Here is a 25,775-nt window from a genome sequence, read left to right as displayed (position 1 = left end):
GAAAACTGATAGTTTTTTCATTATATATATTTGGCTAAGTATTTTTTCATTAATTTTACATAGTATTTCTTCTCTCTTCTGTCCTTTTGCCTTTTTCTGGTTTTATGCTAAGCATATTGGATCACCTAGATCTGTCCTCTATGTCTCTTAATTTGCTCACCAACTGTCTTTTTCTCTGAATTGTAACACAATTTCTCAAGTTTGTCTTGCTTTAAGCTTGTCTCACACTTGACAATAAAGTTACAACATCCAGTCTGCTGTTCACTTTCAATACTGCATTTTTAAAAATAATTCATCAATTGAGCTTTTCATCTGAAAGCGATCTTAACAACTGTGAAATGTTCTCATTTCATTGTGAACAACTGAAAACAGACCTTGGACTGTCTGAAAGTTCTTCCCTAACATGTTGTAAGTGTATTTCATAGGATGACATCTACTCTCATTTATCCAGTTCAGTTCACTTCTTTTGAACCATGGAATCTTTCCATTTGGTAAATTTTTTTGCTCTCTGATTATTAGGGACCTGGGAATGAGGTATTTGTGTATTTTAGCATTAAAAATAAAGTGAGCTCTTCATAAGGTTTTGTGAGTCTCCATTCTGATATTTCAAGCCATTTCAAACAATGGAAATGGGAAATTCTGGAATTATCATTCTCCTTGTCATATTAGAATTGCAGATGCCTATATGAAAGTCAGAAAAATTATAATCTGACAGAGCTTTGCCACAGGGACCTTCTCTATCATGCTGAAGATCTGGTTTTACTTTGCTGTTATCCCTTGAACTAGGTGGAGGACTGCCTTCCTTCTACAACTGGCAGGACTGGCCCTTTTCCTCTGAGCTACAGCAGTACTTCCTACTTTAATTAGCATGATGCCTAGACCAACTCTGAGTGGAAAATGAGCACTGAAAGCAGGTGCTTCCTAAAGGAGAATTGAGAGTTTGCCCCTGTAGCCTAGCCTCACACCCAGCCCCTCAGCTTAAGGTATTGGTGGGATTCTGCAAGAGGGTCTTTCACCTACTTCTTTTCCTATAGTTAGTCAGTTCTTCACTAGTCTGTTACAATCTGCACTACAAACTGCAGAGTTCCTCACAACTATAGGCATGTGGGTGGCATTTCTTCCATTAATTCTCTTAGCGTTAATATAGGTTTTCCGCATTTTTGTATTCCTTTGATTATTATAGTAGGTATTTTGGATTTGGGGAAAGTGCCAGAAGAGTTAAACAGATGAGCTCAGACTGGCATCTTAAATCAGAACCTTAAAATTAATCTAATCCTAAGCATTTATGAAGCTTTCAAATTCCTGGCTCTTCCAGGACATTTTAAAATGTAAACTATGGTGAAGGACCAAAAACCTAGAAATCGTATATAATAATTTATACATAAAGATCATAAGGCAAGGTGATATTACAAAATGAAGGCACCTGGACTGTTTAGTGCTGCCCTCAATTCCCGCCCATTACTGACTGCTTTAAAAGGCTGGAGCATTATACAAGGAAAAAATTTCACTCTGAGAACAAAGTAGGGATACTCTGAGGACATATTGCTATGGTGGGCTTTATCAGGATTCTCTAAAGGAGGCTACCCTTTTAGGCACAACAGACCTCAGAGAAAGCATCTTGGAACCACCTTCTCAAACAACACACACGCAGGAGTCAGGATCCTGGCTACCCTTATAACTCTACTACTTTGGACAAGTTACTTCTTGCCTCTATACTGAATAAACTGAGATAGACAATTTCTAAGATCCCTTCCAGCTCTAAAATCGTAGAGTCTAAGAGCTTTTCCTGTAGTATCAAGAAAAAACTTATACAACAACTTACCAACAGTTGGGAGTTCTATTTTATTGCAATGGTCCTGATTGCAGCAATATGTTGTAGTAACAGACCCAGTTTTTGAAGATGGTGCACATACAAATGGCCTGTCTCGTGGAATTAGGTCGATTTCAGCTATACACATGCTATTATGTATAACTTTGTCTGTGGTCTCTGTGACAGAGACAAAGCAGAGCCCATCTGTGACACAAGTAAAATTGTCTTTTGTACAAAGGTGGCAGAAACACTGTAATGCTGGGGGGAAAAGAAAAGATCCTATCAGAAAAAATTCTCAAGGTTAACAATTTAAAATTATCCCATATTCTCTGTACTAATACATTCCTGATTCTATTATAATTATACAATTTCTTTGTTCAAAAAACCAAACTCTTTGTTAACCTGAGAAGTTCCAAATTCTGTTAAGAAGCACACATATGTAGGAGCCAAACATTTTTGAAATTTGGACCCAGGCTTTTTCCTAAAACTTTTGGCTTCCAAGTATAAAAAAAACTGTTACGTGCAATTTCATCAATGTAAGGCAAGCATTTGCCCTCCTATTTGAAACAAAGTACACTGAAATTTATAAAGGTTATACTTATTCTTATCGGTCCAAAACTAGGCATTCATATATTCCCCCAACTGGGGAGCAATGTGAAAATACTACCACTTCCTCACTGTAGGTTGGAAATGTCGGGTAAGTTTATGGCAATGGAGTAATGGAAATAGATTTGTATTGAGCCAGACATTCCTTTCTCCTTTGAAAACCCCCAGAAGACATGTATCTTCTAAGTAGGATTAGGGTACTTTCTCATAAGCAAGGTAACAATACATATGTGCTCCAATCACACAGGCAACTGGCTACAGAAATGACTGGAGAAACACTAGCTCCATGCCCACTTTTATCTATTTGATCTAAGGGAAGTCTTCTAATTATCACCAACACCTTCCCATACACACACACAACCTTTCTTTCACTAAGCTCTCCAACAAGATTAAGTGTTCCCCAAAGCATACACTGCTTACCAGAATTGTTATTTTTTCCTCTCCCTCATGATCCACATCTAAAACTAGGCCTGGTACACAGCAACATTCAAAAAGTGTTGAATGAGTGACAGATCACTAGGATCTCATGAAACAACAAAGCACACATATGTCCTTGAGTCCAATCAGACTTTACAATTACATGTTGGTAAGGGAAAAGGAAGAGTCCAGGTTTGCAGAATGGCCATCTGTGATGAGAGGTCTACTGTAACTAGAAAAAGAGTGGCTAGGCGGGCAGGCCAGAAGAAAGCTAGTTAACTCTGAACAGCTAACTTGGTGTGCAGGAAAGGGTTCACTCAGCAGGCCCAAGTTGCTCAAACCTTGCACATTCCCCAAGAAAGGCCTGTCTTCAGGACTGGCCCTTGGCCAGTTCCTGGGAGGTGAGCTCTGACACCTTGAAATATTCTCCCTGATAAGAATGCTGCAAACCCTTTGTGACTGAGCCCCAGTAAAAACCCTGGACACCAAGGCTCTGGTGAGCTTCCCTGGTTGGCAACACTTCACATGTGCTGTCATACATCATTGCTAAGCTATGGAGTGCACCTGTGCTACTGCACTGGGAGAGACATCTGGAAGCTTGTACTGGGTTTCTCCTGGACTTTGCCCCATGAGCTTTCCCTTTTCCTTTAGATGATTTTCATATGTATCTTTCCACCGTAATAAATAAAAACCATGAGTATAACAGCTTTTCTGGGTCCTGTGAGTTCTTCTAGCAAATCATGAAGCCAGAGGATGGTCTTGAGGACCCCTAACTCACTTGCTAAACCCAAACTCAAGGAACATCAGCATTACCTCAAGCAGCTGCTTCCTGGTTGCTAGCTTAATTAGCATGCTTGTCTATTATCTTTACAGACCAGCAAAGTTTTACCTTAATCATTATAAAAATTCTTCTCTTTCTCCATAGATAACTCATTTCTTTGAACTAAATCCTCCCAAGCATTAAGAGAATTCAAGAAAAGTATAAGAAAAAGATACAGTTATAATCTAACATTTAAAAGACTGTTAAAAGAGACAGTAGTTTATTCATGGTGAGGTTTGGCGGTGATGGTAGGTTCCCTGGGTATAATTTCCTAAGGAGGGATTCTGAACCAGGAATCCACAGACTGGCTTCAGGGATACAAGGATCCCATGAAACTGTAGGCCAAATGTTGTACGTATTTACCTTTTCAAGGAGAAGGTTTATAGCTTTCAACAGAACCACAAAGTGGTCTATCACCCACAAAAAATTAAAACCACCACAGGAGACTGTCATTATTCTCTCCCGAATCCTCTTTACTCATGATTAGTCATTCAACCAATGTTTTCTAAGCATTAGCTTTAACAGCTGCTCTACCAAAAGCTTAGTATACAAAGATTTATAACTCATGGTCATAGCCCTTGAGGAGCTCCAACAACCAGTGAAGGAGAACATTACAATACACTGTGGTAATTGCTATGTATAAAAATGCTACCATGAATACCTATCCCTGTTCTACGATCTTCATGGCTCCCTTAGAGTATATGAAATAAGAGCTGAACAGTGGGTCTAACAATTAAAACTTCTACTTTGGGGTTCCAACTTCCTGCTCACATGACAAATGCTATCCTGGGCCATACACATCTCATCATTGTGATAATCATGTCTTTCATGACCTTGGTCTTTACACATACTATCTCTCTGCCTACTTGAAACCCACCCTCTCATCTTTTAAGACCCTATTCAAACAAGATCTTTTCCATGACGTGATCTAAACCTCTCCCCTACCCGTAAGACAACTGGGTGACTCCTTTCAATTTTTTCCCATAGCCCTCTTTGCATACCTTTAGGTTAGCACAAATCAATGTATTTACACTTTGCCGTTAAAGTGCCTCTCATTACATTAAGAAGGGCCAAATTTTTTAAATGTTTTATTTTCCCATCTTTGAATTCTATACTCCTAGACAGTGATCAGCAAATTATTTGCAAGGGAGACCTTCAAGATGGCAGAGGAGTGAGACGTGGAGATTGCCTTCCTCCCCACAAATACATCAGAAATACATCTACATGTGGAACAACTCCTACAGAACACCTACTGAACGCTATAAGAAGACCTCAGACTTCCCAAAAGGCAAGAAACTCCCCACGTACCTGGGTAGGGCAAAAGAAAAAAGAAAAAACAGAGACAAAAGAATAGGGACAGGATCTGCACCTCTGGGAGGGAGCTGTGAAGGAGAAAAAGTTTCCACACACTAGGAAGCCCCTTCACTGGCTAAGACGGGGTATGGTGGGAGGGAAGCTGTGGAGCCATGGAGGAGAGCACAGCAACAGGGATGCACAGGGCAAAGCAGAGAGATTTCCACACAAAGGATTGATGCCAACCAGCACTCACCAGCCTGAGATGCTTGTCTGCTCATCTGCTGGGACAGGCGGGGGCTGGGAGTCGAGGCTTGGGCTTTGGAGGTCAGATCCCAGGGAGAGGACTGGGGTTGGCTGCGTGAACACAGCCTGAAGGGGGCTAGTGCGCCACAGCTAGCCAGGCAGGAGGGAGTCCGGGGAAAAGTCTGGAACTGCCTAAGAGGCAAGAGGCCATTGTTTCAGGGTGCGCAAGGAGAGGGGATTCAGAGCACCGCTTAAGCTCCAGAGATGGGTGCGAGCTGCAGCTATCAGCGTGGACACCAGAGACAGACAAGAATGCTAAGGCTGCTGCTGCTGCCACCAAGAAGACTGTGTGCAAGCACAGGTCACTAACCACACCTCCCCTCCCAAGACCCTGTGCATCCTGCCACTGCCAGGATCCCGTGATCCAGGGACAACTTCCTTGGGAGAATACACAGCGCACTTAAGGCTGTTGCAACATCACACTGGCCTCTGCTGCCGCAGGCTTACCCCGCATTCCATACCCCTCCCTCCCCCTGGCCTGAGCCAGAGCCCCCGAATCAGCTGCTCCTTTAACTCCATCCTGTCTGAGCGAAGAACAGACGCCCTCAGGTGACCTACACGCAGAGGCGGGGCCAAATCCAAAGCTGAACCCCAAGAGCTGTGCGAACAAAGAAGAGAAAGAGAAATTTCTCCTAGCAGCCTCAGGAGCAGCGGATTAAATCTCCACTATCAACTTGATGTACCCTGCATCTGTGGAATACCTGAATAGACTGAGTTATCCCAAAATTGAGGCGGTGGACTTTGGAGGCAATGATATATACAGTTTTTTCCTTTTTCTCTTTTTGTGAGTGTGTGTGTGTATGCTTCTTTGTGTGATTTTGTCTGTATAGCTTTGATTTTACCATTTGTCCTAGGGTTCTGTCTGTCCGTTTTTGCTTTATTGTTTTGTTTTAAGTATAGTTTTTAGTGCTTGTTATCATTGGTGGATTTGTTTTTTGGTTTGGTTGCTCTCTTCCTTTTTTTAAAATTACACTTTAATTATTTTATTTTAATTATTTTATTTTATTGTTTTCTTTTTTTTTTTCTCCCTTTTCATCTGAGCTGCGTGGCTGACAGGGTCTTCATGCTTCGGCTGGGTGTCAGGCCTGTGCCTCTGAGGTGGGAAAGCCAAGTTCAGGACATTGGTCCACCAGAGACCTCCCGGCTCAACGTAATATCAAACAGCGAAAGCTCTCCCAGAGGTCTCCATCTCAATGCTAAGACCCAGCTCCACTCAACGACCAGCAAGCTACAGTGCTGGATACCCTATGCCAAACAACTAGCAAGACAGGAACACAACCCCACCCATTAGCAGAGAGGCTGCCTAAAACCATAATAAGGTCACAGACACCCCAAACACACCACCAGACGTGGTCCTGCCCACCAGAAAGACAAGATCCAGCCTCATTCACCAGAACACAGGCACCAGTCCCCTCCACCAGGAAGCTTACACAACCAACTGAACCAATCTTAGCCACTGGGGGCAGACACCAAAAACAACAGGAACTATGAACCTGCAACCTGTGAAAAGGAGACCCCAAACACAGTAAGTTAAACAAAATGAGAAGACAGAGAAACACACAGCAGATGAAGAAGCAAGGTAAAAATCCACCACATGTAACAAATGAAGAGGAAATAGGCAATCTACCTGAAAAAGAATTCAGAATAATGATAGTAAAGATCCAAAATCTTGGAAATAGAATGGAGAAAATACAATAAACGTTTAACAAGGACCTAGAAGAACTAAAGAGCAAACAAACAGTGACGAACAACACAATAAATGAAATTAAAAATTCACTAGAAGGGATCAATAGCAGAATAACTGAGGTAGAAGAACAGATAAGTGACCTGGAAGATAAAATAGTGGAAATAACTACTGCAGACCAGAATAAAGAAAAAAGAATGAAAAGAATTGAGGACGGTCTCAGAGACCTCTGGGACAACATTAAACGCACCAACATTTGAATTATAGGGGTCCCAGAAGACGAAGAGAAAAAAGAAAGGGACTGAGAAAATATTTGAAGAGATTATAGTTGAAAACGTCCCTAATATGGGAAAGGAAATAGTTAAGTCCAGGAAGCACAGAGAGTCCCATACAGGGTAAATCCAAGGAGAAACACACCAAGACACATATTAATCAAACAATCAAAAATTAAATACAAAGAAAAAATATTAAAAGCAGTAAGGGAAGAACAACAAATAACATACAAGGGAATACCCATAAGTTTAACAGCTGATCTTTCAGCAGAAACTATGCAAGCCAGAAGGGAGTGGCAGGACATATTTAAAGTGATGAAAGGGAAACACCTACAACCAAGATTACTCTACCAGCAAGGATCTCATTCGGATTTGACAGAGAAATTAAAACCTTTACAGACAAGCAAAAGCTAAGAGAATTCAGCACCACCAAACCAGCTATACAACAAATGCTAAAGAAACTTCTGTAGACAGCAAACACAGGAGAAGGAAAAGACCTACTATAACAAACCCAAAACAATTAAGAAAATGGTAATAGCAACATACCTATCGATAACGACCTTAAATGTAAATGGATTAAATGCTCCAAGCAAAAGACATAGACTGGCTGAATGGATACAAAAACAAGACCTGTATATATGCTGTCTACAAAAGACCACTTCAGACCTAGGGATACATACAGACTGCAAGTGAGGGGAGGGAAAGATAGTCCGTGCAAATGGAAATCAAAAGAAACCTGCAGGGTTTCCCTGGTGGCGCAGTGGTTGAGAGTCTGCCTGCAGACACAGGGGATGCGGGTTCGTGCCCCAGTCTGGGAAGATCCCACATGCCGCGGAGCAGCTGGGCCTGTGAGCCATGGCCGCTGAGCCCGCGCATCCAGAGCCTGTGCTCCTCAACGGGAGAGGCCACAAAAGTGAGAGGCCCGCGTACCACAAAAAAAAAAAAAAAAGAAAGCTGCAGTAGCGATTCTCATATCAGACAAAATAGACTTTAAAACAAAAACTATTATAACAGACAAAGAAGTACACTACACAATGATCAAGGGATCAATCCAAGAAGAAGATATAACAATTGTAAATATTTATGCACCCAACATAGGAGCACTCAATACATAAGGCGAATGCTAACAGCCATAAAAAGGGAGATCAACAGTAACACAATAATAATAGGCGACTTTAACACCCCACTTTCACCAATGGACAGATCATCCAAAATGAAAAAAAATAAGGAAACACAAGCTTTAAATGATACATTAAACAAGATGGACTTAATTGATATTTATAGGACATTCCAGCCAAAAACAACAGAATACACTTTCTTCTCAAGTGCTCATGGAACAGTCTCCAGGATAGATCATATCTTGGGTCACAAATCAAGCCTTGGTAAATTTAAGAAAATTGAAATCGTATCAGGTATCTTTTCTGACCACAACCCTATGAGACTAGATATCAATTACAGGAAGAAATCTGTAAAAAATACAAACACATGGAGGCTAAACAATACACTACTAAATAACCAAGAGATCACTGAAGAAATCAAAGAGGAAATTAAAAAATACCTAGAAACAAATGACAATGAAAACACAATGACCCAAAACTTATGGGATGCAGCAAAAGCAGTTCTAAGAGTGAAGTTTAGCAATCTCTACCTCAGGAAACAAGAAACATCTCAAATAAACAACCTAAACTTACATCTAAAGCAATGAGAGAAAAAAGAATAAAACCCCCCCAAAGTTAGCAGAAGGAAAGAAATCATAAAGATCAGATCAGAAATAAATGAAAAAGAAATGAAGGAAACGATAGCAAAGATCAGTAAAATTAAAGCTGGTTCTTTGAGAAGATAAACAAAATTGATAAACCATTAGCCAGACTCATCAAGAAAAAAAGGGAGAAGACTCAAATCAATAGAATTAGAAATGAAAAAGGAGAAGTAAAAAAAACAAAAAACAAAAAAACAAACCGTGACACTGAAGAAATACAAAGGATCATGAGAGATTACTACAAGCAACTATATGCCAAAAAAATGGACAACCTGGAAGAAATGGACAAATTCTTAGAAAAGCACAACTTCTGAGACTGAACCAGGAAGAAATAGAAAATATAAACAGACCAATCACAAGCAATGAAATTGAGACTGTGATTACAATCTTCCAACAAACAAAAGCCCAGGAACAGATGGCTTCACAGGTGAATTCTATCAAACATTTAGGGAAGAGCTAACACCTCTCCTTCTCAAACTCTTCCAAAATATAGCAGCGGGAGGAACACTCCCAAACTCATTCTACAAGGCCACCATCACCCTGATACCGAAACCAGACAAAGATGTCACAAAGAAAGAAAACTACAGGCCAATATCACTGATGAAAATAGATGGAAAAATCCTCAACAAAATACTAGCAAACAGAATCCAACAGCACATTAAAAGGATAATACGTCATGATCAAGTGGGGTTTATCCCAGGAACGCAAGGATTCTTCAATATACGCAAATCCATCAATGTGACACACCATATTAACAAATTGAAGGATAAAAACCATATGATCATCTCAACAGACGCAGAAAAAGCTTTTGACAAAATTCAACACCCATTTATGATAAAAACCCTGCAGAAAGTAGGCATAGAGGGAACTTTCCTCAACATAATAAAGGCCATATATGACAAACCCACAGCCAACATCATTCTCAATGGTGAAAAACTGAAACCATTTCTACTAAGATCAGTACAAGACAAGGTTGTCCACTTTCACCACTATTATTCAACATAGTTTTGGAAGTTTTAGCCACAGCAATCAGAGAAGAAAAAGAAATAAAAGAAATCCATATCAGAAAAGAAGAAATAAAGCTGTCACTGTTTACAGATGACATGATACTATACATAGAGAATCCTAAAGGAGCTACCAGAAAACTACTAGAGCTCATCAATGAATTTGGTAAAGTAGCAGGATACAAAATTAATGCACAGAAATTTCTTGCATTCCTATACTCTAATGATGAAAAATCTAAAAGAGAAATTAAGGAAACACTCGCATTTACCAATTCAACAAAAAGAATAAAATACCTAGGAATAAATCTATCTAAAGAGACAAAAGACCTGTATGCAGAAAACTATGAGACACTGATGAAAGAAATTAAAGATGATAACAAACAGATGGAGAGATATACCATGTTCTTGGATTGGAAGAATCAACATTGTGAAAATGACTATACTACCCAAAGCAATCTACAGATTCAATGCAATCCCCATCAAACTACCAATGGCATTTTTCACAGAACTAGAACAAAAAATTCCACAATTTGTATGGAAACACAAAAGACCCCGAATAGCCAAAGCAATCCTGAGAAGGAAAAACGGAGCTGGAGGAATCAGGCTCCTGGACTTCAGACTATACTACTACAAAGCTACAGTAACCAAGACAGTATGGTACTGGCACAAAAACACAAATATAGACCAATGGAACAGGAAAGAAAACCCAGAGATAAACCCACGCATATATGGTCATCTTATTTTTGATGACCAGGAGGCAAGAATATACAATGGAGAAAAGACAGCCTCTTCAATAAGTGGTGCTGGGAAAACTGGACAGCTACATGTAAAAGAATGAAATTAGAACACTACCTAACACCACACACAAAAATAAACTCAAAATGGATTAAAGACCTAAATGTAAGGCCAGACACTATAAAACTCTTAGAGGAAGAGACAGGCAGAACACTCTACGACATAAATTACAGCAATATCCTTTTTGATCCACCTCCTAGAGAAATGGAATAGAAACAAAAATAAACAAATGGGACCTAATGAAACTTAAAAGCTTTTGCACAGCTTAAGGAAACCATAAACAAGACAAAAAGACAACCCTCAGAATGGGAGAAAATATTTGCAAATGAAGCAACTGACAAAGGATTAATCTTCAAAATTTACAAGCAGCTCATGCAACTCAGTATCAAAAAAACAAACAACCCAATCCAAAAATGGGCAGAAGACCTAAATAGACATTTCTCCAAAGATATACAGATAGCCAACAAACGCATGAAAGGATGCTCAACATCACCGATCATCAGAGAAATGCAAATCACAATGAGGTGTCACCTCACACCAATCAGAATGGCCATCATCAAAAAATCTACAAACAATGAATGCTGGAGAGGGTGTGGAGAAAAGGGAACCCTCTTGCACTGTTGGTGGGAATGTAAATTGATACAGCCACCGTGGAGATCAGTATGGAGGTTCCTTAAAAAAATAAAAATAGAACTACCATACGACCCAGCAATCCCACTACTGGGTATATACCCTTAGAAAACCATAATTCAAAAAGAGTCATGTACCACAATGTTCATTGCAGCTCTATTTGCAACAGCCAGGACATGGAAGCAACCTAAGTGTCCATCAACATATGAATGGATAAAGAAGATGTGGCACATATATATAATGGAGTATTACTCAGCCATAAAAAGAAACGAAACGGAGTTATTTGTAGTGAGGTGGATGGACCTAGAGTCTGCTATACAGAGTGAAGTGAGAAAGAGAAAAACAAATACCATATGCTAACACATATATATGGAATCTAAAAAGAAAAAGAAAATGGATATGAAGAACCTAGGGGCAGGACAGGAATAAAGATGCAGACGTCAAGAATGGACTTGAGGACACGAGGAGTGGGAAGGGTAAGCTGGGACGAAGTGAGAAAGTGGCATGGACATGTATACACTACCAAATGTCAAATAGCTAGCTAGTGGGAAGCAGCCGCATAGCAGAGGGAGATCAGCTTGGTGCTTTGTGACAACCTAGAGGGATGGGATAGGGAGGGTGGGAGGGAGACCCAAGAGGGAGGGGATATGGGGACATATGTATATGTATAGCTGATTCACTTTGTTATACAGCAGAAATTAACACACCATTGTAAAGCAATTATACTCCAGTAAAGATGTTAAAAAAATAAATAAAATAAATTTCTTTAAAAGAAAGGGTTTCCCTGGTGGCGCAGTGGTTGAGAGTCCACCTGCTGATGCAGGGGGACACGGGTTCGTGCCCCAGTCCAGGAAGATCCCACATGCCGCGGAGCGGCTGGGCCCATGAGCCATGGCCACTGAGCCTGCGTGTCCGGAGCCTGTGCTTTGCAACGGGAGAGGCCACAACGGTGAGAGGCCCACGTCCCGCAAAAAAAAAAAAAAAAAAAAAAAAGAAAGATATTTGCCAGGGACTTCCCTGTTGGTCCAGTGGTTAAGCCTGGGTGCCTCCACTGCAGTGGGGACGCAAGTTCGATCCCTGGTCAGGGAACTAAAATCTCACATGCTGCGCAGCGCAGCCAAAAAAAAAAAGAATTTTTTTTTTTTTTTTTTTTTTTTTGCCAAAGCAGTGTTTCCCAAACAGGAGGTCACAAATATGTTGGGAGAAGATGGGGAGTCCAAAATTGTGTACCAAAAAAAATTTTTTTTAATTAATTTATTTATTTTTGGCTGCGTTGGGTCTTCATTGCTGTCGGCTCTCTCTAGTTGTGGTGAGCAGGGGCTACTCTTCATTGTGGTGCGCGGGCTTCTCATTGCAGTGGCTTCTCTTGTTCTGGAGCACGGGCTCTAGAGCGCAGGCTCAGTAGTTGTGGCACGTGGGCTCAGTAGTTGTGGCGCGCGGGCTCAGTAGTTGTGGCGCACGGGCTTAGTTGCTCCGTGGCATGTGGGATCTTCCCAGACCAGGGCTTGAACCCGTGTCCCTTGCATTGGCAGGCAGATTCTTAACCACTGTGCCACCAGGGAAGCCCCCAAAATTTTAAAAAATATTTTTATTTAAAAGATAATCTAAGATGATAGGGAGGGTGGGAGGGAGGGAGACGCAAGAGGGAAGGGATGTGGGAACAGATGTATATGTATGACTGATTCACTTTGTTATAAAGCAGAAACTAATAAAAAAAATAATTACAGTGTATTCAGAAAAAAAAAGATAATCTAAGATGAATGATAAACATTCTGGATCATGAGTAACTGCTATCTAAACAAGTACTGTCAGTAGGCTTTCACTGCTGCTTCTTCAGCTAGGTTAAGATCTCCTTCTAATGTCCTCATGGCACACTCTACGAGCAAGGGTTTCATAGTAACTGTAACTGAAAGAGTGAAAAGTACAGGGAACTTGAATCATCAAAGCATATGGTGATATAGGCATGGTATATTCATGGTATTTTCAAAAGCCAATACCAAATACACGCTACAAGTATTACATGGGTCCCACCTCTGTAGTACAATCTGCAAAAGTTCATTAGCAGTAAATGTGGTTGTAAGTATGCAATGACATTTTTCCATTCTCACTTCCAGCATTAATTGTGTTAGAGAGCCATTTAACAAAGATTTCAATAATGTCATAATGTTAACCTCATCAGCAAGTGAACATAACAGTTGACATCTCATTAAAATTGGTATTTGAGGAATGTGTGCGGGCAAGTGTTTGGTTAGGTATGAGGTCTGATAAACCTGAACTTACAAAGCCTTGAAGAAATTAATACCACCTTGCACAACATTACATCTGAGAATCAGCACTTGCAGCTTTCAGTATCACTGAAGTTAAAATATAGAAACGGATTTAAAATGGAATCAGACCCAAGGCTATTTTTTTCTACTGTGAAACCTAAATATCATCCGTCACACTGAATAACTGTATTAATTTGAATTTTTTGGCTTTGTATAATTGTCTTTGTATTTAATTTGCAGACTTGGTTTATCGTTGTCAATGAGCCAAAAACAAAGATTTTATATCTACTTTCATGTCTATACAACTACTATAAAAAATACATTTGTATTTTTCTTTTAAAAGGGGTCATTACATTATGGCAAGTTTGAGAAAGTCAGTGCTAAAAAAGGGCTTCTCTTAACAAGAGTCTTTCAATAAGAAGAACAGGTCTCTAGATAAATAAAAACATCATATAACACAATGCTTAACCAGGTACGGGTTTATTTCTTGAGAGAATTTAAAAATTCTATTGCAGTACTCTAAATCAGTCTGAATTAAATATAAAGTTGCTGTTAAATGTGTATGATATAATAATATAGTTTAGGGAAAAAATAAAATAGAAATTTTAAAATTCCCATGAATTTATAACCTTTAATTCCCATTATTTAAAAATCCAAATTTATTTCATTAATAGATCTGACCCCTAGCTACCTCCCTTTTATTAAACTAGGTTATTGTTTTGTTTTTTTCTTTAATTTTTAAATCCATGTACAGGGCAAAATTTCTATCTAAAAAAAAAGTATACAAGATGTCTTATTCCCACCCCAGAGCCCATGTTTCCCCTCCTCTACAGCACCCTTCTAACACCAGCCCATCAACTGGGCTCTTTCATTTCATTCTGCAGTTTTTCATTGAGCATCTCTATATGCCAGGTGCTATGTAGGCTGTGGGGTGTAAGGTATCTGGACTTAAGGAGTTCACAGGGGTGAGTGAGTAAGGCATTAAACAGATCATTCAAATCCAGAGTCCTGAGCATGCTGATCAAAGTGCTTCAAATATGCTGAGGTATAAGAAAGATGAAGAAAAGCTTTGCAGGATATTCAAGTCAGAACTGGAGAATATGTAAATTTGCCAGACAGATGAAGGTAGGGAAGCTGTTTTGACAGGGTTTTCTTCCTCAGCGGCAAGATTTCATCCTCGCGACTAGTATCTCAAGTGTTAATAAGATCATCAAATTTAAATAACTATTCAATATGCTAACCACAATGGTTTCATTTCATCAGCAAAATGAATATAATACCTTCCTGACCTATTCATCATCTCATTGAGACTATCAAATGAGATACATTAACATATTCTGAAACTAATATAAATTATGTGAACATACAAAATTATCACATACAATACATAGCATTGTTCCAAACATGATTTTTATCTGTAGGCCACCAAAGAAACACCTACTCCCAAATGTAGTGCCTAAATTCCACTGTGGAATCCTGGACTGACAGAACCACACAAAACCTTGAAAATTATCTAGTTCTAATGCAGTTCTACCATTTCATTAATGAAGAAACCAAAACTTAGGAGTACAAAATTACTTATAACAATATTCTACCCAGCCTAAGGTGGATGTGAGTAAATTATCATCATGAACCTGAATAAGTATATGTGGTTCTTTTCTATACTGGTATCCATATATGAAGTAACTCAAAACTTTTCAATAGTACCGCTTCCTGTTGACTTTTCTGCTTGATTGCAAAGGTAAGAACTAAACTCCCTGTTTAGTGCCTTTCTCCTACCTTGGCCACCTTTTGATTCTGTGCCCCAATCTCTACTAGTAGCCACAGCTTCCTCAATTCTAAGATGCACATTTTCCCTCACTTTAACATTTTGGAAATCTGCACTCATGTCACAATCAAGGTCAAACAAAAACACAAAACTCTAGCCTCTAGACAGAAAGGTAAGACATGATGTACTTGTTACAACCTATGCATGTGCAAACTTGCCTATGCATGGAAGGTATTTACTCAGTTAATCATCACTTTAACTATTTGCACTGGTAGCTCTCGTGCAACTAAAATTTAACTTAAGCTTGATCCCTATTAAAATGTATTCACAAAGATTTCTCTGTGATTCAGCACTGCAATGAAAAGTTACTGTGTTCACAGAAAACTTTCAGTCCCAGGCCAGGAATACAATTATTAGCAGTAGAAATTTCCAAATACTGCAGAATAGATCATAGAATTATCAAGTTTGAAGATGTTGGTGTGACGTGAAGGACTGTCGGAAACCAAACATCTAGCTGTCAAGGGAAGTGGCAAGAGTAAAAAGAGCAGAACCCCTGGGGTTATCATTTTCACTATATTCTAGTATCAGAGGGATAAATTCCAAATTGAGATTCTGGCTCTTGGTCCCATCTATAAAGGAAATTTCCATGATTCCTTCATTTCTGTGTATCCAGCGGTCACATATCAAGGCATTATTACTTCTACCTAATACCAGGGCTACCAAGGGTTGATTCACGACCCCTTATATCTGACAATGGAGAGGTAGACAGCCTGTGAATAGTATATGGAACAGGCATTTCTATTGAGCCTTGTTGATGAAATAAAAATTAGTACCAGAAACTTTGTCTTCCCAGGCCTAGAGTGACAGTGTCTATACAACTTACCCTTCTTTTCAGGCATACCCTTCAATACTCTCTCCTTTTTCAACCCTTGTTATTTGGTCTCTCTATCCTTCCATCACCCATCTTCCCCCATCAAGAACTAGACTGAAACATGTCATTGAAATTCACTAGTGATGCCCTTTTGATTGAATTCATTCTTTTCTAAATATTTTAGGACATGAGACACACTGACAACCTTCTGTCTCAGTCACATGACACTGCGCCCACCAGCACACTCAGCCCTTTGCTGCAGCTCACATCTGTCTCTAAACTTCCTGTTCCTTGCACTTGTGCTCCAAACTCCTTTTCTAACTGCCTTCCAGGGCGTACTTTGGCTTACTTGTTAGTGCAAAGTCAACACATTCAAAAACAAATACAGCATTATTCCTTCAAGAGTGGCATCTGATAAAAAAAGGCCCCTGGAAGGATTCAGAGGTTTTTTTCTTGCTAAGACATAAGACATATCAGCAGCTAAAAAGGAACAGGAGGATGAAGACTGCTCTCACCAGACACTGGATTCCAATCTTTTCACCACTCTGACTTTGCTGGTAATGACACTTCTTTCCCTTACCCTGTCTATTACAGCACAGTTATTCTTTACAGCACAGTCAGTATTTCCAAATATAACAAATACACACCAACAGACAGGTAAAGGAACTAACACACACAATGCCTTTTATTCAGTCTGCTTAGCTAGCTTAAAAGCAGATCATGCCATTGCTGGCAAAGGCAAAAGTTCAAAGTTAAATCCTTTCCAGTACTAATGTCAATTTACCATCTAGTCTACTGGTCTACTCGAGCTTCTCTGAGTAAACCACCTTTCTCTCTTCTCTCCACTCCCATCTCAAGGAGGCCTATCCTCTCCTCTTCTCCCTCTTCCAAGTCTAGGGAACCACATAGGTTCTCTTCCTCTTTTTAAAATATGCTGCATGTCTCTATAAACAAGGCTAAAACCCTGTCCACAACTCCCTCTAGCCTACTGCTAAGGGCTTTGTTCCTCAAAGGATTCAGTGGTTCTTCTTAACTCCACACCCTCTGGGTTGCTCTAGAGCAGTAATGTCAACGTGAGCTTATCAAAATAACAGCACCATACATTGTGAAAGTAAGTTCTCCTTTAGTCTGGGTAACATTTCACTCCTAAATGTTGGGCTTCAAAACAAAAACCTGACTTATCCAAACATTTCTTCAGATAAATTCCATTTACTTCTGTCACCTTTAAAGCACTTAAGAAGAATCATTTATATAATTCAACAAACGAATGAGGGCACTTTGAAATTCACAATCACTTGGTTTTCACAATACCTCCATTTTCTAGTCTCCAAAGCTCCACAGAATTAGCTGATATAATGTTAACTGTTATCAGAGAAAAGCACACTACGAAAAGGCTGCCTAAAGGGCAAGATGAGATTTAATAGGGGCAATTACTACAAAGGCCTTCACTTAGGTTCAAAATAAACTGCACAAGTGCAGGATAGTTGCTTAGTAGATTCGGGGAATCTGTTTAAGAACAGATTTAAAAAGAGTCAACAACATTTACTGTTAACTGTAGCCATGGTGATGGGGGAGACAGAGGGAGAACTGGGCACAAAATCCCACAAATGTCCAATATAACAACTAATCAGTAAGTGTTACTTGAATATCAATCTGCCATGTAAATGAGTCAGAGAATCAAAGAATTAATTCAGCAAAGTTTGATCTGAAAGATAGCATAGCTGTGAAGATAATCTCATTTTATAGATGTAGCAACTGAGTCAATTTATCTTACTCCAATACTAAATCAAATCATGAGGTCAGGATGTGGTAAATTTTGTTTCATAAAGAATCATTTCCTAACTACAGCTCCTCCCTACAATGGAATTGGCTGCTCAGAAGGTTATGACTTCCCTGTCATTCGAGATATTTAAGCAGAGGCTTAATGACCAATAGCCAGAGTTCGTGAAGTAGGGATCTTCTGTAATAAATGAAAAGTTAGTCCAAAACTCAACAATCCTTTAAATAGTAAGATTCTATTATTTTACAAATTAAATCAAATATTAAATATCCATGTTTTCATTTTTTGACCTAGTCCAACTTAACATCTTCAAGGTACAATAACTACAGCAGTGCACCTCATTTTATAATAGTTTATTCTTTTTCCTCCATTAAACTATGAACTGCTTCAGGTCAGGAACTAGTTTAATGCTTTAAGCATCTCCGCATCCCTAGATCCCGGCACACAGGAGAGATCCAGTATGTGTTTCTTAAAAAAACATCCAAGGAATATCTCTTTAGTATGTGACTGGTTGCTACTAGCAGGGTCCTCAATAAAATGGCCAAGCAAGCAAATTTTCTCTTTTACTCCTTACTACCTTCATTTTTGAAATCCTTTCCCCAATTCTCAGTGCTCTCCTTTCAACTGTCCGAAATTCCCATGTAGGTACCTCTCAAGTCCATTTGATGTAAAATATCCCATTGCCCAGAATAACTTCTCTCATCATATAAATGGAGGACAACCCAACACTTTCAAATTTACAAATGAACATATTCTCTGACCCAGAAGGAATAGAGCTTATAGATAAACTTGTACATGTGTAAAGTGGCTTACATATACTTACATAATAGGTTATTAATTTCCTAATCAGTTATACTAGACTGTAATCTTTCCTATGCATCTATCAATAGAACTGGTAAAATAATGGTACCACTATGAAATGGAAGATCATATAGCCACACACACACACCAATACGATGTTTTCTATGTATTAATGTAGACCGACCTGAAGACACACTAAGTGAAAATCCACATAGTGCACAACACTGTATTTGTTTTTTTATATAAATTTTATTTTTTTAATTGGAGTATAATTGCTTTACAATGTTGTGTTAGTTTCTGCTGTACAGTGAAGTGAATCAGCTATATGTATATATTTATTCCCTCCCTCTTGGACCTCCCTCCCACACAACCCCATCCCACCCATCTAGGTCATCACAGAGATAGTAACATTTGTGCTGGAAAAAGGAAGGAAGGAAAGAAGAAAGAACGGAGGAAGGGAGGAAAATGCATACATATATTGGCTTGCAAATATTACAAAGTATCTCCCTGGAAGGATATAAAAGAAACAGGTAACACTGACTTCCAAGTAAGGGAACTGGGTACCCAGAAGATAGGAGTAGGAGACTTTTCACTATAAACCCATTTGCACTTTTTGAATTTTGAAAAATGTGACTGTATTATATCTATTCAAAGTTATAGAAAATGTTTAATATGCCCCTCTGTGCTCCATCCCTCTTCCCTATCTTGTCTTCAAAACTCCAACTCAGGATATTTAACCCTAAGGAGTACAGTCACTTCATGTCAATTTCAAACTGTTCTTTCTGGAAAATAATTTGCAAAGATATAGTAAGAGCCTTTAAAAAGTCTATATCTTTTAATTCATTAATTCTACTTCCTAAAATTTAGTCTAAGGAAACAATAGATGATAGCAAAGATATAAGCACACAGATGTTTGTTACAGCATTTTATGGTTGAAAACAAGCTATATGAGCGACAACAGGGTAATGACAATAAATTATGATACAGTTGTAAGTGGTACACTATATAGCCATTAAAGCTGATACTTTATAGAAGTATGTTTAAGGACAAAGGAATGATCTTACTATTAAAGCTGTATACAAAGTGATTATAATTCCCTTCCTATCAGGCAATCTTCTTGATTTTGTTCCACTGCAATGAGTTGAGGGGGTATGTTAATATACAGAGCAGATGTGTGCACTCTGCCTCACACTAGCCCATGAAAAAAATGGACAAACTTGTATTTATGATGGTGAGTGCTAAAAAATAAATAAATGAATTTCTTATTTTCTCCAATCTAAACACACTTTTATACAGTTTCTCATTGGATTCTATGTTGACTAGTGGGTATTACAAGAGAACAGTAGTTCATTTCATTCTTTCATGAAATTCAGAGACCAAAAAAAAAACAAGTTCGAATCCTATCTCTGCCAATCAGCCTCTAAGTAATTCTGAGGAAGTTGCTTAACATTTGGAGCCTGTTTCCTAAATGTATAACAATAGCAATCTCAGAAGGTTTGAGGGTTAAATGAGATAACAGAAGATTTAGTAACGGTGCCTAGCACATAATAAAATGCTCAAAAATTCATTTATGCACTCATTCAACAAGTATTTTTAACACCTGCAATGTACCAGTTCCTGTTCTAGATGCTGGACAGAGAATCAAAACAAACCTTTATACAGCTCTAGGAGGCAACACTGACACAATATAATGTAAACATGCGCACATACAGCACTGAGCGAGCATTCAGGTAGCTGTTTCTCTCTCCATTCACAAATTTCCATACAGAGTTTTTCAGCAATGTGACTGCTTGAACAGGGTTAACCCAAGAACTTCACTCTTGTAGCATGTGAGAGATACCTACAGGGAAGTACGTTTTCAGTTCCAACCCAAATTAACAAAGTGTTGGGACACATCCAGTATACACATTTATATGTAATACCCCCAAATGATAAAAGATCATAATTCATTGACCATAAAATGTTCACGCTGGAAGGCAACTGATAATTATGTGATCCTAACCCTTTATTTTATAGATGAGTAAACAAGAGTGCCCTAAGAGTTATACCAATGTAATCTAGATTTATTCTAAAAGCACAAAAAGAAAAAAAGGATTATTAGATAATCTAGGGTGATCTCTCCCAAGTAGAACAAGACAAAGGATTCAACCCTTTCCCTCTGGAAAGCAAGAGTGGCTGTAGGAGACATTGTGAGTTGGTTGCATACATACGAAGATATGGTGATGAACCTAAATGAAATTAGCATATCATTCTGGAATAGGGGAATGGGGTATGAAACAGAACTGTGGTAAGAGAAGGAAGTGGTAACCACCCACCAGCTGCCTTTGAAATAAGGGCAGAGGATGGGCCTCCCTGGTGGCGCAGTGGTTGAGAGTCCGCCTGCCGATGCAGGGGATACGGGTTCGTGCCCCGGTCTGGGAGGATCCCATATGCCGCGGAGCGGCTGGGCCCGTGAGCCATGGCCGCTGCGCCTGCGCGTCCGGAGCCTGTGCTCCGCAACGGGAGAGGCCACAACAGTGAGAGGCCCGCGTACGGAAAAAAAAAAAAAAAAAAAAGAAATAAGGGCAGAGGAGAGTTACACCTCGGCCAGCAAACAGCAAAAGACCTACTAGAGCCATAGTTGAAGATATGAGGCGAAGGCCTGTGTAGTTAGTAATTTTAGAAGCAGAGAATAAGGCCTGAACACCTTTTACCAGAAAAGAACACTGTGTTATCATCTGTGAAGGAAGGAAGAACACACCTCTAGGAAGACAGATGATTAGGATGAGACTCCTACTCTCAAGGAGCTCACAATGTAATGTGGAGAACAAACATGCAACTGATAAAGGGTAACATGGACAAAGTGCAGAGGCAGCACAGAAATGGGAGACTTATCTCAAAGATGACACCTCAACTGAGGCTTATGGAAGGCTAAAAAAGGAAAGAAGGTCATTCAAGGGCGGTGATATACAAAGATATTGTATGTAGACTCAGGAATAAGAGAGGCAGTTTAGGAAAATGTGAATAGATCATATAACCAAAAATACAGATAAAATTCAACACCTATTCAAAATAAAGCAAAGTCACTATACAAAGAAGTTATCGCCTTTTCTTAAACCAGCAACAAATAGAAAACACAAATTATAAAATATTATCATTCACAAAAGCATCCCCCAAAATCAAATATCTAGGAATAAATCTAACAAACAACATGTAAGACCTTTACAGTGAAAGCTTCAAAACAATACTTGATAGACATTATGAAAAATATAAAATAAAATGTATTCATCTATAAATGGAGAAACATGCCAGCCTCCTCACTGGATGGTTCAATACTGTAAAAATGTCAATATTCTGCAAAGTGATCTGTACATTCAACAAAAATCAAAATCCTACAGGTTGGGTTTTGTGTGTGTGTGTGTGTGTGAACTGACAAGGTGATTCTAAAATTTATGTGGAAAAACAACCCAAGAACAGCCAAAGCAATCTTCAAAAACAATGCTTTTGGAAAACCTAACTACTAGATATCAAGACCCATTATAACATTATAATACTAAGACAGTGTGGTATTGGCACAATGGCAAATAGACCAATGAAATAGAATAGAGATTCCAGAAACAGACTCTCACATATACAACTACTTGATTTATAGTACAGGTGACAACACAGTGTACTAGGAAAAGGAAGGCATTACCAACAAATAGTACTGGGTCAACTGGGCATACATATTTTTAAAATGGAAAAAAAAAATCTCATACCATAATCAAAAATCAACTCCAAATAGACTGTGCATCTCAAAGTGAAAGGTAAAACAAGAAGCCTTTTAGATGAAAACACAGAAAAACACTTTCAAGACATTGAATCCAGAAATATTAATCAAATAGCATTCAAAAAGCACTAACCTTAAAGAGAAAAAAACTGAAATTGGACTACGTTAAAATACATTACAGTTCGGGCTTCCCTGGTGGCGCAGTGGTTGAGAGTCCGCCTGTTGATGCAGGGGCACGGATTCGTGCCCCGGTCCGGGAAGATCTCACATGCCACGGAGCGGCTAGGCCCGTGAGCCATGGCCGCTGAGCCTGTGCGTCCGGAGCCTGTGCTCCGCAACAGGAGAGGCCACAACAGTGAGAGGCCCGCGTACGGTAAAAAACAAACAAACAAACAAAATACATTACAGTTCAACAAAAAGACATCATTCTCCTTTGCCATTTTTCTATTCATGTCTTTCTGTTTTAGATTTACCAAATATTTGTCTATTTTAATAATGTGTTTACAAAGAACTGATTTGGGGTTCTATTTATCATATCTGTTTTTCTTAATTTTTTTCTAAATCCTTATTTTCTTTGTATTTACTTGGTCTATAGCTTGATTTTGAATCTTCTTACTTTCAGATTTTCCTTTGGGTACTCCTTCAGCAAAACTCCCACTAGGTTTGATATGCTCTTGTTCATTTCTAAATGGCTTGTAATTTACAATCGTAACTTCTTTAACCTGAGGATTATTTAGAAGAATAATCTTACATTTCCAAGTAGATACATTTTTTATTTTGGTTTCTTTTTTTTGGTTGTTGTTAATTTTTAATCTGACCTTTCTTTATAGACTTCCAAATCATTAATTTCCTGGAAAATTGCAGAATTATTTTGCAAAAATATTATTCATGATTATGAAATTGGAATACATTATTTATTATTATTCAAGCACTGCTTTCTTAATCTACAAACAGTGAAATTATCAATGTCTTCTTGTATTTTTAACAATTCTGGCCTTACATATTTTGACAATATTTTATTAGTTGCATAAAGATTCATGATATATCTTAAGAGATGGTACCTCTTATCAAAATAAAATATTAATACATCTCTTTCTTCCCTTTAATGCAATTGTAGTTTGAATTTTATTTTGTCAGGTACTAATCTTATCATACCTACTTTTTTTTTGGTCAGATTTGCCTTTTTCTATTCCACTCTTTCAACCTTTGACATCACTTTAAGTGTCTCTTGAAAAACTCTGTTAGATTGCAGGCCTCTGTGTCTGTATTAATCCTATCTAAGAATCTGTCTTTTCAACAGGGGAATTCAATCCTTCATATTTACTAAGCATTCATGGATTTATAACTGCCATACATTTACCATTAATTTTTTTAACTTAGATTTATTTTGATCAAAGTTGTATATGTATAGAGTTTAAGGTATCAAATAGTTCTACAAGACTGTTACCAAAAAAAAAAAAAAAAAATTAAAGGTAACAACTCCTGAACAATCCAACCCTTCCTATTCCCCACTCCACAGAAGCAATCACATTTTCTACTCTTAATTGAGTCTCTTGGTATTTAGCTTTATGTCATTCCCGCCCCTTTGCAAAACAAAGGAAAAAATAACAGAATTTAGCCAAAAGAGAGATGATAGATACTGTTAGAAATCTGAGACTTGGTGAACCACAACTTACACAGGCTATAACCTTCTTGCCTTCCCTAGTCTGAAATGGTCATCTCCCTTGTCAAATAAAATGTCAAAGAAAGCAGTTCAATTCTAGTTACAGTCTCCTAGAGAAACCTGAACTAAACCAAGCAAGGACAGAAACGCCCACTCAAAAGGAGAGGCTTTTATAGTAGTTATATTGTTACAATATTTCTAACCTTTGAATCCATGGCCTCCCTTGGGGCATGAGGATGCAAGCAGCTAGAGTTGTCTGAACTCCTCTGAGGAACACTTACCCTTTTAAGACTAAACTATGTGTATATAAAAACTGGAGCTTGGGGATGTACTGTAATCAACCTAAAAGTTTTCAGACCTCAAAATCTAGATGTCCAAGACTTAGCATTACGAATTCAGCTTTCAAATTACTAGTACCATTTTGGTTACTGAAGAAGGCCTCTAGCAGGGGCTTGGTTAGAGTCTGCTAAGGCTGGATGTTACTTATCCTTTGGAGAATAGAAGATACAGCACAGAATTATGTTGTACAGGATTATGCAGCATGTGTATATAGCGGCACAGAGTTATGATGTCTTTACATAAGTTAATAGTTATTAGGCCCTAGCTATGGTTTATAATGGTTCATAGGTGATTATACTCATTTGCTCCATGAGACTTTTTTTCCCTGTTCCAGGATCTCTAAGCTAAATTAGATGCAAGGACCCAATTGCTTAGAGCAGCTATTTCCTTAGGGCATACCATCTGTTTGCAATGCACAGCTAATTCTGAGTCTGCTGACCCTTGAAGAGTATCCCCTACGGTTGCTGCCTGAGCCCTAAAACCCAATTTATTGCAACTCCCTCCTTCGCCTTCTCCCATCATAAGGCAAGGGTAGGCTGGATCTGACAAAACTTAAGTGATACATGAGAAAGGGCGGAAAGGCCCCAGCTAAAAGAATATTTATATGGCCATGTTTTTGTTTTTGTTTTGTTTTTAAAGGATAAGGTGGAAGAAACAATTGTGATCTTGGGGAGAAAGATTATATAAGAACAGAAATACTCAAGATTATAAATGCATTAAAAATAAGAAGGAAAAGAACAAAAGTAAAATTTACCATGGAAAGGGAGAAAGCAAAACAATAGAAAGAAAAAAAATAGAGCCTTTGTTCATAGGAAAGTCACCTATAGTGCTAATTGTGTTAATTGGCTTGCTTGTTGGTGAGTAGGGAATTTCAAATCTGCAGTGCACAACTATCACTTGTAATTTAAAAAAAGGATAGAGGGCTTCCCTGGTGGCGCAGTGGTTGAGAGTCCGCCTGCCGATGCAGGGGACACAAGTTCGTGCCCCGGTCCGGGAAGATCCCACATGCCGCAGAGCGGCTGTGCCCGTGAGCCATGGCCACTGAGCCTGTGCGTCCGGAGCCTGTGCTCCGCAATGGGAGAGGCCACAACAGTGAGAGGCCCGCGTACTGGGAAAAAAAAAAAAAAAAAAAGTATAGAGAA

General features: G+C 38.8%; 1 protein-coding gene across 2 annotated transcripts in view; it reads right to left on the bottom strand.

Moving 5' to 3' along the window:
* The window catches only part of TGFBR1 (transforming growth factor beta receptor 1), a 65,502-nt gene that overhangs the window by 27,051 nt on the left and 12,676 nt on the right, over window positions 1-25,775 (bottom strand). For both annotated transcript variants that reach the window (XM_082615102.1, XM_082615103.1), the window contains exon 2: window positions 1,823-2,068. In XM_082615102.1, the coding sequence (XP_082471228.1) occupies window positions 1,823-2,068 (246 nt within the window). The remainder of the gene's footprint in view (window positions 1-1,822; window positions 2,069-25,775) is intronic.

The sequence above is a fragment of the Mesoplodon mirus genome (genome assembly GCF_964341445.2).
Source record: "Mesoplodon mirus genome assembly, chromosome: 1".
In the NCBI taxonomy this organism is placed as follows: domain Eukaryota; kingdom Metazoa; phylum Chordata; class Mammalia; order Artiodactyla; family Ziphiidae; genus Mesoplodon; species Mesoplodon mirus.
This window is presented reverse-complemented; position numbering and strand designations above follow the sequence as displayed.